The sequence below is a fragment of the Onychostoma macrolepis genome, chromosome 02 (assembly GCF_012432095.1).
Source record: "Onychostoma macrolepis isolate SWU-2019 chromosome 02, ASM1243209v1, whole genome shotgun sequence".
Classification (NCBI taxonomy): domain Eukaryota; kingdom Metazoa; phylum Chordata; class Actinopteri; order Cypriniformes; family Cyprinidae; genus Onychostoma; species Onychostoma macrolepis.
This window is the reverse complement of record NC_081156.1, coordinates 4,824,763-4,838,639: the sequence shown is the minus strand read 5'-3', so window position 1 is coordinate 4,838,639 and position 13,877 is coordinate 4,824,763. Positions and strand designations below refer to the sequence as shown.

The window sequence follows — 13,877 nt, the reverse complement described above, 5'->3', positions numbered from 1 at the left end:
CAGGATGTAAATAGCAATGACAAGTTGACTCGGCAAAGAGGAACTATGAGTCAAGTAAGAGACTCAGAGACAAATGGATGCCATCATGTAGTCGCTACTGAAGTACAGGTTTAAAGATTATCACAGAACAGAAACAGTGCCATTGTGACTGTTTGTCATGAACTTTACTGGGAAACCACAATTTACAGCATTATTTGCATTCTGCCCATTCAGAAGCTGGATGAATTCAATGTCAATGTTTGAAGATTCATAACTTGCTGTAAATACAAAAAAAGGAAATGGAAAACAGGTAATATGGTTCTCGCTCATAACTCTCATGTGATTTCCTTCAACTGAAACTTTTCATTTTTCCATATTGTTACACCATTAATACAAATCCAAACATTTTTGATGAATGATCAAACAAAACAGTGACAGATTATTTCTTGTCATACTAGAAACATTTTAATTTCTTAATTAGTTCAGTGATAAAAATAAAACAACGGAAGACTGGAAATTAAATAAAAACAAATAACAGCAACAAGCTATAATTGGTCTTTATATGACTTATTCAACAGGTACAAATGCAAATAACATTGCAATCATAAACATTTTTATAAAACCTAAAAAACTATTATTTTAGAAAAATTTAAAGTGCACCACAAAACAGAACCTGCAAATTTTAGTTTTAAATAACAAAATTAGTTATAAATGTACATTTAAATGATCTCAGAGAAAAAAAGCCTGTAAACTTGTGCGCAACAGAACTGTAAAGTGCAGCTGCCAGCTGTAAGTACTTTGCCTGATACACATAAGATGACATTCAGTGGATGGATCATTCTGGGTTCCTCTGACCAAAGGGAAGAGCAGACTGGCTGCGGTCGGGGTCATTCAGACGGAGGATGCGGATCAGGCTATTGACTGGCAGAGAACTGGGATACAGAAATAACAGAACATTATATTTTTACTAGGACTATCAATTTAAAACAGCACTAAATGATACAAAATAAGACAATCATGTCTTCTAATCTATCTACATCTACACATTTCTGCATGAACACTAGAGAAGCTCTTTACCTCATACTTTGTGGTGTGAGGAAAACAAACTGTCTGAAGCGCTGACTTGCAGCGATCTTCAACATCATGTCCATGGAGATCCTCCGGTTCACCATGTCCTGAGAGAGCAAACACACAAAACCTTGACTGCATGCTCTTCTCCAGGACTTATGTATGCATACTTTATGGCCACATATCAAACAGAGAGATGAAATTACATTTTTGTATTTGTAAAAATTCATTTGTCAACATTGTTTGACTGTTTAAATGAACTACAAAAAGCTAAACTGTGGAAAAAATGGTTACTAGTTACAGCATCCAAAATACACTAAAGACAAAATCCTGATTAAATTTAATTAGTAAATATTAATAAAATCCCTGAGAGATTTTTAGCAAAAAGAATGGGATTGGTAAGATTAAAAAAAAAAAAATTCAACAAGTCTCTTATTCTCACCAAGGCTGAATTAATTTGATCATAAATACAGTAAAACAGCAATATTGTAAAATATTATTACAATTTACAGTAAATGTATTTTATTTGAATATTTCAATTCATTTCATTTCATTTATTTCTGTGATTCAAAGATGAATATTCAACATCATTACTCCAGTCTTCAGTGTCACATGATCCTTCAGAAATTATTCTGATATGCTGATTTACTGCTCAAGAAACATTTATTATTATTATCAAAGATGAAAACAGTTGTGCTGTCTAATATTTTTGTGAAAACCGTGATGCATTTTATTTTATTTTTTTACAGGATTCTTTGAATATACTCCTTACCATATACACATCGAACTCATCTAACGCACGGAACGGAGCATCAGTTATGGCCCACAGTGACAGGACGAAGCACACGGTAGAAAACGAACGCTCTCCTCCAGACAGTGAACGCATGTCACTCACAGCGGCCTTACCACCCTCTCCTGGCTGAACCTGAGGAAGAGACAGATGACCATCATCATGAGAAACTACTGTACTCTTAAAAGGTCACGGTTACTACATGTAGAGTAAAATCCTCACCCCAAGGAGGTTTTTTGAGAGCATAGGCTATTCAACAAAATTGAATTATACAAGACTGCATACATCCGGTGTTTGTTCATCAAGAAAACAAATACATCAATAATATTATCATCATGCAAAGTCTTACTGATATGGAGAGAGTCTCATTCTTATGGTCAAAGGTCATCTTCCCCATGTATCCTCTCTGAGACAGCATAGAGTTAAAGTAGATCTTACAGCGTACAGAAAGATACCTGGAAACACATAGAAACACAGCCTACATCATCATCATCAGTACCCTAAAATGGACAAAAGCCCTTTGATATGTCCCACTGTAACTTGCTGTTTTAAGACATGACATTACAGGCAAAACCACTGTTTTTTAATGCACTGGTCAATTTTGAGATTTTAGGCTTTTTGTAACATGTTAGACCAGTGGAAAGAAAACTTATTTTATTGCACTTTATCTACGTGCATATGATTTTTTTTTTTTCTGGCTGATGTAAAGTACAGTATTGTCTGATTTATGGAGTGATAAAATGATAGCCAAAATCCCTGATTTAAAAATCTTTAACTCTGTCAACAAAATTAAATTTTGAACCTGGCTTTATACAATGTTCAGATTCCTGTTTTGGAAATGTATGCAAATTCTTGCTTATTTAATTAAATAACGGCTTATTAGCATTTTTAAACATACCATTTCAAAAAACTTGTAATATAAAAAAGCAATTTCTTAATATAATCAATCAACTGGGGTATGTAGACTTTTTTTTTTTTTTACCGTATTCACCTGCGTTGTACTTAACAGGAAATTTTTCAACAGAAAAATAATTCAGTAAGACATTAAAATATCAAAAGGAGACACATGATACAAAGGTTGTATCATTTGTGACCATTGAGTTGGTGGTCTGAAGTTCAGACACATTAAAACAATCTATTAGAAAACATTTCAAATCAGTCAGCGAGAATCAGACGAGAGCCTCTAATGAAACTTACATTCTCAGTTCAGCATATATGTCGTGTCTGGTGTTCATAATCTCAGTTAACTGGCAGATGAAAGCCTCCAGACCCTTGACCTGTCGGGCTATGTTATTGAAGTTTTCCTTCGCCTCATGGAACTGCCTAGAAGATTCAATGACCAACAACTTCACCATTACAACATCATAACATTTATATGTATCTCACCTGCATGATAAACAATGTAGATGTGCTTCATAGATGCAAGGGGAAAATAACTGCGTGGTACTGTGGCAGTACATTATCAGGTGAACTACTCTGATTAACATATTCATATGTTAATACCATGGTATAATTCAGTATAAATTATAATATGACAAACAGTTTATTTTAAGAATTGAGGGGAGAATCGGAGAGGAAATATGTTTAAATATCCTGCAAAATTGTAAGACATGCAAGATGTAGATGAGTTTGTTTCTTCATCAGAACAGAGTTGTAGAATTTAGCATTGCATCACTTGCTCACCAATGGATCCTCTGCTGTGAATGGGTGCCGTCAGAATGAGAGTCGGCTGGTAAAAAAATCTTAATAATCCACACCATTCCAGTCCATCAATTAACGTCTTGTGAAGCAAAAAGCTGCATGTTTGTAAGAAATTAATTCATCATTAGTGTTTTAACTTCATACCATTGCTTTCGGCTAAAATAAGAGTCCATAATCCATAATAAGGCTTCCTCAAGTGGAATAAAATCCATCTCCTTTTGGAATCTCATATGAAAATATTTGTTTAGAATTGCTTTGGGCTGTTTTTTGCTTGTAAATGACTTTTTCTCTTGAGAAAGCAGTATTATGGTAGAGCACTCGTTTGATGTAAAAACAAATAAAATAAAAAAACTCCAAAAAAACTAGTTTTTTTTCATTATTAAAAACACAGCTTTTCACTTCATAAGACATTAATTGATGGACTGGAGTGGTGTGGATTACGATGATGTTTTTATTTGTTTGGACTCTCATTCTGACAGCACCCATTCACTGCAGAAGATCCATTGGTGAACAAGTGATGTAATGCTAAATTTCTCCAAATATTTTCCAATGAACAAACTCGTCTACATCTTAGATGTCCTGATGGTGAGCAACTTTCAGCAAATATAAATTTTGGGGTGAACCATTCCTTTAAAGGGGTGGTTGACTTTTTTTTTTTTCTTTCTAGGTTTGATTGTGTTTATGGGGTGCAGTCTAACGCGTTAATGCTTCATTTTTAAAAAAAAAAACATTATTTTTCACATAATTTACCTTTATTCTTAACCTTTGACTCTATTCTTCTCTTTCCCTTCTCTTATGAACGCACTGACCATTTCCTGCTTTTATGAAGCCCCTCCCTCAGAAATATGTGATGGACTCTGATTGCTTAGCTAGTCTAGTGTGTTGTGATTGGCTAAACTGCCTCCAGTGCAGTAAACAATGGTGTCGTCTATATTACTTAACAATTTGAGCCAGATTGAGACCCAGAGGATATTAGTGAAGAGGATCACGCAGAAGCTGTGCAAGCATGGCTCTTAATGGTACGTTTTTTGTTTGTTCTTGTCTCATACTTTTAGATACATTGTTATTGGTAAATGGTACTGCTTCTGTTAGCTTTTAATATACGGTTTTATCCTGATTAAAGCTTTAATACAGTACGGCAACCGCGTGCGCACCCATGTATAACGCTTCTCATAGCTATGTGAAAAATATTTGTCTATCTATACACAAAGTCAGCGTGTGTAGAGCAGGGCGACGCGAGGAACAGGATTGAGAACTGTTGCTTTACAACATTGATTTTGAAACTTGTGAATCCATTAGAATGGAAAGCGAGCACCACCAGCTCACTTGGGGAATGTAACAAATGTCCGTAAAGATGTTAAAAAATTATGGCTCACCCACAACAGCACTTTTGTGCACGGTGTAATTTATTTACAGTGCCAAAAATCTATAGTCCACAGTGAAGTATTTACAGATGCACAATAAAACAAAACCCAAAAGTAACAAAGAAACAACAAAAGAGGAAAATAAAACAGGGAAAATCCAAGATATATATAAGCTGTGGATTACAACGCCAAGGTAGGCGGCAGACCATTCCTCACAACTCTGGAGGACTTGATCCATCAATCTTTGGAAGGTGGCAGGTGCCCCATGCAGGCCAAAAGGAAGGACCGTAAATTGGTATAGGCCCAGCGGAGTTCGGAACGCTGTGTATGGTCTGGAGGATGGACCGAGGGGCACCTGCCAATAACCTTTACACAGGTCCATGGTGGTGATAAATTTGGCTTGTCCAATCTTCACCAACAAGTCATCCACCCGCAGCATCGGGTAAGCATCAAACCTTGATTGTGCATTCAGCTTACGGAAGTCGATGCAGACATGAATTGTCCCATCCTTCTTTGGGACGATGACCAAGGGACTGCTACATTCACTTGTAGAGGGCTCTATAATAATTAGGCTATAATGCTGTACAATTAATATTTCTTCATTAAATAACTTATAAAGTAATTTTAAACTTTCTGTGAGACATAGAAAGTCTCACAGAAAGTGAGCTTTATAACTGCTTATAAAGTTCAAGCATTATAAGCAGAAGACATTATATTCAAGATGACGCCAACCAGTGTAGTGGCTTGCCGTCGCTCCTCTTTGTTTACTAGTTTGTTTCTTCTTTTTGTTCTTTCATATTTTTTGTTTTGTCCTTGTCAGTCGCTGTGGGTTTATGATCACAGTACCCTGCTTCCGATTTGTTCGTTTGTTATGGACTTGTCGATTAGTAGTGGAAATAAGTGTTTCTTTACTCATTCTGCGCTGCCTCCGCGTATATAGTGTTCTCCGGCTGGATGTGTCTGCTGTAAGCAAAGACGCCGACAAAGACAGGGGAGGCGTGCAGGTGCTCACGTGAAGCGGACATTTTTGCGGAGATATCCTGATGTGGTGCAGCTTGTAAGAGAAGACGGCAATGCGTATTTTGCTGTGGAGTTTTGGGGTTGGCGCCACTCATGTTTGCTGCCAGTTTACCCGGATGAATGTTCGTCGGCTTTGCCCTTTTACCTGGATGCAAAGTCTTCGTCGTGTTGAATTGAGTAACTTACTCTACCCTAAGATGGTAAAGTCTGGCCAAGCCACAGTTGTCGTTTCTACGGTCTCAGACTTTAAAGATGTCGCTGGTTAATGCACGCTCGATTACAAACATGACGTTCATTTGAAATGATTTCATTTCACACAATGTCTTGGACTTTTTATCTATCACAGAGACTTGGGTAAATGTAGATGAGTGGAGTCCATGTGATGAAATTTGTCCAACTGACTATAATTTAATTAATACTCCAAGATCAGTGGGTCGTGGTGGGGGTCTAGCTACAGTGTGAAAACAGCAGTTTAAATGTCACCGTTTATCGACTTTGAACTATTCAAGCTTTGAAATTCAGTTATTAAAACTAGAGCTTTTTAAGCCTGTTTTAGGTGTGGTTATTTATTGACCTCCAAAGTATAGCCAGGCTTTTATCCAGGAACTTTCAGATTTTTTATCTTCTATTTTATTATTGTCTGATTATATCTTAATTGTTGGGGATTTTAACATTCATATTTGTTGTCCTGGTAAGCCTTTGGTTAAGGAGTTTTCAGATCTGATGGATTCATTTAATTTTACTCAACATATCTCAGGCCCTACGCATGAGAAAGAACATACTTTGGACTTGATGTTTGCATTTCGGATCATATGCCTGTTACTTTCAGTGTAAATGTGCTAAATGAAATGAGGGCGGGTCATCCCTCTTATGTTTTTTCCCGTACAATTACTCCATTAACACCACAGGCTTTTGGTGAGATTTTCAGTACCTTTTCTGATGTATCCTGGCTGGAGTCTGCGCCTCTTACGGCTAATCCAGATGAATTGCTTACTGCTTTTAATTCTGTATGTTCTGAAGTCTTGGACTCTGTTGCTCCTTACAAGATTAAGCATTGTAAGGTAAATCATCAGCCTTGGTTAAATGAACATACTCGTGTTCTCAGACAGCAGTGTAGGAAGGCAGAACGGGCTTGGAAGAAAAATAAACTTCTGGTCTCTCACCAGATTTTATGAGATTCACTTTTTGGGTACCAGAAAGCTGTAAAGGAAGCTAAAGCAGCCTATTTTTCAAATATTATAATCACAACACTTAAACTCGTCAAAAATTTTGTTTCAATCTATTAATAGGTTTTTTAATCCAAAATCCTGTCACAATATCTCCATCTGTAGAGTGTTGTGAGAAGTTAAGTGTTTTCTCTGGAAAAAACAAAAATATTAGGTCCAGGTTTCATGGTTTGGATGGAAAGGTAGTAGATAACTCTATTAATGTTAACATCTTTGATGAATTTAATCTGGTTTCATCTACCGATATTAGTTATATCATTGCTCAATTGAAACACCCAGCTTCTAGTTGGGATGTTTTGCCTTTAGGTTTGCTTGGTGCGACAGCTGATTTTATTGGACCAAGTATTACATCTATTGTGAACTGTAGTCTCTCTACCCGTATTTTCCCATCATATCTTAAGCAAGCAGTCATTCAGCCCCTTCTTAAGAAGTCTGCTTTGGACGCTTTGGAATTCATGAATTACCGGCCAATTTCAAAGCTGCCTTGCATTTCTAAAATACTGGAGAAAGTGGTTTTATCTCAGCTGAGCTCTCAGCTGGCTAATAATGATGTGCTAGATGCTTTTCAGTCTGGTTTTAGGGCAGGACACAGCACTGAATCAGCTTTATTGCGAGTGTCCAATGATTTGTTACTCATTGCAGACTTGGGTAGTCGAGGAGCTTTAATTATGCTCGACCTTAGTGCAGCTTTTGATCTAATAGATCACATAATTCTTATTAATCGTTTAGAACATGTAGTGGGGCTGAGAGGGACTGTTTTAAAATGGTTTTCTTCTTATTTGAAGGGACGATCTTTTTCAGTGAGGGTTGGGGAATTTTCATCCTCTTCAGTTTCTCTTGAGTGTGGAGTACCTCAGGGCTCCATTTTGGGGTCTATTCTGTTTTCACTTTTTTTGTTGCCTTTAGGCCTTATTTTTAAAAAACACAGTATGTCTTATCTTTATGCTGATGATATTCAGATTTACTTGCCTATTAGATCTGGAGGATCAAGTTCTCATTCATCTTTGTTATTGTGTCTTGAGGAAGTGAAGTGCTGGTTAGAGCAAAATTGCCTACAGTTAAATGCGAGTAAATCTGAAGTAATCACGTTTGGCCCAAATAAGGTTGACAGTGACATAAACGACATATTGGGTACATGGACAGCAAATGTGCAGTCCCAAATAAGAAATCTGGGTGTAATTTTTGACTCGGCTCTAACGTTTGATCACCAAATTAAATGTGTGGTGAAAAGTTGTTTTTTTTCAGTTGAGGACTATTGCAAAAATGCAGTCCTTTTTGTCTGTTCTTGACCTTGAGATAGTAATTCATGCATTCATCTCCTCCCGTTTGGATTACTGTAATGCTCTTTATTTGGGAGTAAGCCAATCTCTTATTTCAAAATTGCAGTTGGTCCAGAACGCAGCTGCGAGGCTCCTTACTAGCACAAAGAAAAGGGAGCATATTACTCCAGTTTTGGAAAAGTTGTATTGGCTTCTGGTTAAATATCGGATTCAGTATAAGGTGTTGCTGTATGTTTTTAAAGCTGTCCATGATATGGCCCCAGAATATATTAAGGACCTGATTCATATGAACTCTTGTAGACCTCAAAGATCATTCAATTGCTTACTGCTCTCAATTCCGAAAACTCGTCTGAAAACTAAAGGGGATCGTGCATTTTCAGTTGCTGGCTATGGAATACTCTTCCACCTGACATCAGATCTGCACCCTCAGTTTTTTTTTTTAAAACTATTGTAGTTTTGTTGTGTTGCTGTACAGTCCTTTGGTCTACTTTGTAGTGGAAAGGGCTTTATAAATAAAGTAGACTTCAGACATAATTTCACAAACAGCGTGAGAGAATCACCGTGCGCACTCTCTCTCTCAAAATGCGCAAATGGCTTCAAATCATATCACGTCTGCACTATAAGCGAGCTGTATACGCTGCATAGTTGACAGGAATTGTCACTTGCACAATAGAGGCAGTGTCGCACCGTCACTGAAGTTTATTTTATTAACTTAAAGTTTTTTTTTTAATTCTTGCCAGTGTTTAAACCATTCAGCGCTCGCGCACTTTCCTGGACACACTCCTCCTTACACACACACACACACACACACACACACACACACACACACACACACACACACACACACACATACACATACACATACACACACACACACACACATACACACACACACACACACACACACCGTTTGCATTGCTTATGCTGTGTGTATTTTTTCCGTGCTCATGTTAACGGTTTAAAGCGTTCACACTGCACAAGGTTGCGGTCCGGCAGTGCGTTCCAGGAGTGGTGCGTCTGCAGCAGTGCAGAGATCGTTTCCGCTGCACGCGCTGAATTAAAGTGACAGCACATTGTTTGCAGTAAATATGAACATGGATTGACACGAAAATGTAGTAATTACACCATAAATGGATATAATTAAAGTCTACTGTGTTTCACAGTCAACACAAAGGCTATGGCTTTTTGGCTATAGGTTTAAAGGAAAAGAGCACTTTTAGATAAACAAGGCAATAATAGATGGCACTCGTGGAGGTATAGGAAAACCAAGTTCTTTATGAACCTCAGGATTGCTTGTAAAAAATTTAAATGAGATTTAATTGAGCTGACTGTTTCTGTCAATGGTAAGTTTTCATTTAGAATGTTTGTGATGTAAGAAAAGTAGTTTAAAAGTTCTGTCACTTGCCTGAGCAACTTAATATATAAATCTAGAAGTAAATGCAAAAGTAAAAAGTATTGAATAATGTGTTTCTTATATTTATTGTATTTTAACACGTCTATGAAAGATTGTATTACTGTACTGTGTAAAAAAAAGAATCACAATGCTGTGATTACTTTGATCACAATCAAAAAGCATTTTAAGTAACAATGTTTGGATTTGAAATCAAAATAATGGATAAATGTGTTTGTAGTAAACAGCCACAGATCAGTAGTGGACTCCTGTGTGAAAGCACAGTCAGTTCTGCTTCTGCTTCTGTAACGCACATGGACTGTATATGCACTGCAAACGGAGTATGTGTGAACCAGGTGTAAAAGGCCCATCTTACAGCTCATGAAATCAGGCTTGTGCTATGTGTAAGCTATTGTGCAACAATTGCATGATTGTCAAAACAAAAACGCAGTGTATGATCAAACGTTTAGGTGAGATATATATTTTTGAAAAATGTCTAAAAAATGCCCTCCTCCACCCCTCAAATTAAAAAAATACCCTCTCACAAGAGTTACCTAAGAGGGGAATCCTTTTTTAAAAATGAAATTCAGGCCCTGAATAAATGTCAAAAAACCTTGATTGGATCATCACTATAAATAATTCTACATGATAAACAGAAGACTTTAAAAAGATCGGTATCAGTGATCAGAAAATCCTGATCTGAGCACCCCTAATATATATACACAGTTAGCACGTATCCACAATATACAAGGTTGAGGGGTTCGCTTGAGACACCGCTGTTGCACTCTCGCTATGACTTAAAACAAGCAATGTGTTTAAGTCCGGTCCCCCCTTTTATAAGACAGGCTCCTCCCCATTTAAAGGGGGGGGGGGTAACAATGCTGTTTCATGCATTAAGAGTTGTTTACACTGTTAAAGAGTTGGATTCTCATGCTAAGCATGGACAAAGTTTCAAAAAACTATTTGGACGTATAACAGAGTATTTCTGTGCCAAAAATCTAATTTCCGGGTTCGTCCAACTTTCGGAGAGTTATTTTCAATCGTGGGTCTTGCTGACGTAAACGGTGGAACTCCTTATATGGGCATTTGTCCTGGAAGAACGTGCCCGTGCACGCATCGACCAGAGCGAGAGTGCGCCCATCAAAGCGCTTCATTCGGCTGCAATGCACAAGTATGTATCCTGCAGCCCAGAGACCTGTAAGTGGGAGGGGCTGCAGCCTAGAGACCTCCAAGTGGGAGGGACTTATGCCGCAAGTAGGTTGGGAGAGGGTAAGTTTAGGGTTTGGTTTGGTTTGGTTTGGTGTAGACGATATTAACAAATCCCATTTGCACCCATTTGCAGCTGACACGCCCATTTGGAGCTGGCTCCGACCTCCGTTTATACCTAACTCGCACTGCACGGGACTCGCTCGGGAAGTATGTCTCTAAAGAAGTGTGTTTTTGGTTGTGAGGGAAAGATAACCTTGTTCAGCTTAATGAAGAACCCAGCGTTACGTAAACAGTGGATGCAGTTTGTTTTTCCGGGGCAGCAATGGAGTTTCTCAAGTGTGTTTGTTGACGAACGTTTTATAAACAAGGCCCAGTTCGATGCTGCATTTACACATAGTTTAATACTGAAAGATGGAGCAGTCCCAGCTATAAAAGATCCTGGTCATGATTCAGAACTGCAGATGGTAAGTGAAACGTCATCAAATGTCTCTGTTTTGTTGGCGATCGGTGCAAGTGCTCGTCACTCTTTAGCTCCGCCCACGGCACGCTTCCAGGAGCTTGTTTTTTTTCGGAGAGAATCGTAAAGCTGTATCTTTCTTTTATAAATGTGATAAAACTAAAGACTTTTTGGAGATATGAAGGATGCAGTACTACTCTATAGGTACTCAAGATTAACATGAGATTGGGTGAAACTGTGTTATTCCCCCTTTAAGGACCATTCCATTGACAGGTAAATATCATGGGTTAAAACTCAAGTACTTCATATACTTTCCATAATTATGCCCCATCATTGTGGAAAAATGTTCAACATGTCCATGTGCCATCTGATCACGTGTGCAACCGCTTCTCTGAATGAGGTATGTGTGTGTGTATATGCGTGTGTGTGTGCCAGTGCCGTTTCCCCAGCGGTTACAATTATGTTGCCTTTGTCACAAAGACAGAATTGCGATTCATATATGAATAGATTTTTACGTGCACCCCTAGTTTTCTCTTCCTCTTCTCTAAAGCAGCACAACATGGCCTCACCCCCCTTTGTTGCATGTTCCCGAGGGCGGGGTTTATGACGTAACGGACCCGGGAAGTAGCTCGTTGTAGTCCCTACGAGCCGTTTTTGTAGGCATTAAACTGGCAGAATTTTAAAAGACGATATCTTCATCGCAACTTTGCAGATATTGTTTATGTTCAAACATCAACATTATCTAACGTTAAAAAAGTGAAATAGCAATCAACCACCCCTTTAATGGTCCTAAAAATAGGCTTCTTTTTTCTTCACATTAAATATAATTTCTTGTTTCTTTCTTTTGATTTTGGGGTGAAATACCACCTGGTCACATTTAGGGCTGAAACGATTAGTCCACATTATCGACAACGTCGACAATAAAAAATTGTCGACAAATATTTTTGTTGTCGAGTAATCGTTTGATCTCGCATGACCCAGAGCCATAGAGAGAGAGAGTTGCGACAACTCCGTTGACTCCAATGGACCGTTTTTTTACAGCAATGGCGGATCATGGAGCCGCTCAGTAGTTCCCGGAAGTTAGCGCTCATACTATCAGCGCCATAGAGATGCAGCAGAAGAGACCGCTGTGATGAACTTTTAAAAGGCAAGACATTTATAGAACAAAATTGCATATTATCAGCACAGCTAATCAAATTGCCTTGTGCATTCAAACGGATCATTATTAGTTCATTCCTCACTTAATTAGTAGATTTACGGGATGTTTATTCATTCTCTACATGCAGTTTCATACATCGTTGTGTAATTAAGGCTTTTAAACGTGATTTCTGCTGCTGGGAAGTTATTTAATAGATTTAGATTTATTGCAAATGATGCCGATGGACCTAAGTGAGAATGAAATGTTTAAAATAGGTGAGCAGTTTTCATTTCAGAATTATGCTAGACTAAATTTCCAAAAATGTATTATATACCACTACTATTTTATAGAAGTAATCACAGTAAACCTGTACATTATTACTGTATTTTATACTTAAACGTCTTAGCAACTATATAAGTACTGTGTTGAAGGAGCAGATGCAGAACTGAAATGTGATGGAGCATCACTTAACCATTTCTCCTGTGTTTTTCTCCTTCTCTATCTTGCTTTCAGAACAAGAACCACCTGAAGACTCCCTGTAATGACACATCACCCTCACAATGAGTCTCTTCACTGGGTTTGGCAAATCTTTCCCTGTTCTTTGTGAAAAAGTCCCAGTTCCCAAGTATGATTACATCACATTTTGTTGGTGTAATCTATAGATTGCTCCTGCTGACTATATTCAGCCTCTTAAGAAGACTTCAGATGACCAGCACCTGTGAAGAGATGACGCCAGCCCTTGAGCGGACTTCAGATGAAGCTGACTCTGAATAAACATACAAAACTGCTACATTTTCCTCGCATTGTAATGATCACATCATGTTACCATTGCTTTAATTTGTTCATTGTTTCTGTATACATGTTTCATTGTTTCTGAATAGCCTACATGACATTACTTAACTGCATGATTTGTATAGCCTAATTTTAGAACATTTCTGCCATATGAACATCACTTTGACACAGTTACACCTGTTAACAGAACTCTTATTTGTAATGTAGAAACATTCATTTTCTGTAAAGCTGCTTTGAAACTATGTGTATAATAAAAAGTGCTATACAAATAAATGTGAATTATTTATTTAATTATGTATATAGTTTATTATAAATGTATAAATAGATTGCTGTAAATAAGGGCATAACAAAAGTCAACATACATAAAATATACGATTAAATGTGTAAAAATGTTTTGAGTTGTTTTAAATTTGAATATACTACCAATATATTTTTATATATTAATAAGGGGTGCACAAGAATC

At 37.5% G+C, this 13,877-nt stretch overlaps 1 protein-coding gene across 1 annotated transcript in view; it reads right to left on the bottom strand.

Annotated features, from left to right (window-relative positions):
• Positions 1-183: 183 nt before the first annotated feature.
• si:dkey-119f1.1 (Structural maintenance of chromosomes protein 6-like) overlaps positions 184-13,877 on the bottom strand; it is a 36,003-nt gene continuing 22,309 nt past the window's right edge. The window contains exons 23-27 of the mRNA XM_058747876.1: positions 3,035-3,160; positions 2,187-2,292; positions 1,820-1,972; positions 1,057-1,154; positions 184-911 (exon numbers count right to left, since the gene is read on the bottom strand). Coding sequence (XP_058603859.1) covers positions 815-911; positions 1,057-1,154; positions 1,820-1,972; positions 2,187-2,292; positions 3,035-3,160 — 580 coding nt within the window. The 3' untranslated portion in view covers positions 184-814. The remainder of the gene's footprint in view (positions 912-1,056; positions 1,155-1,819; positions 1,973-2,186; positions 2,293-3,034; positions 3,161-13,877) is intronic.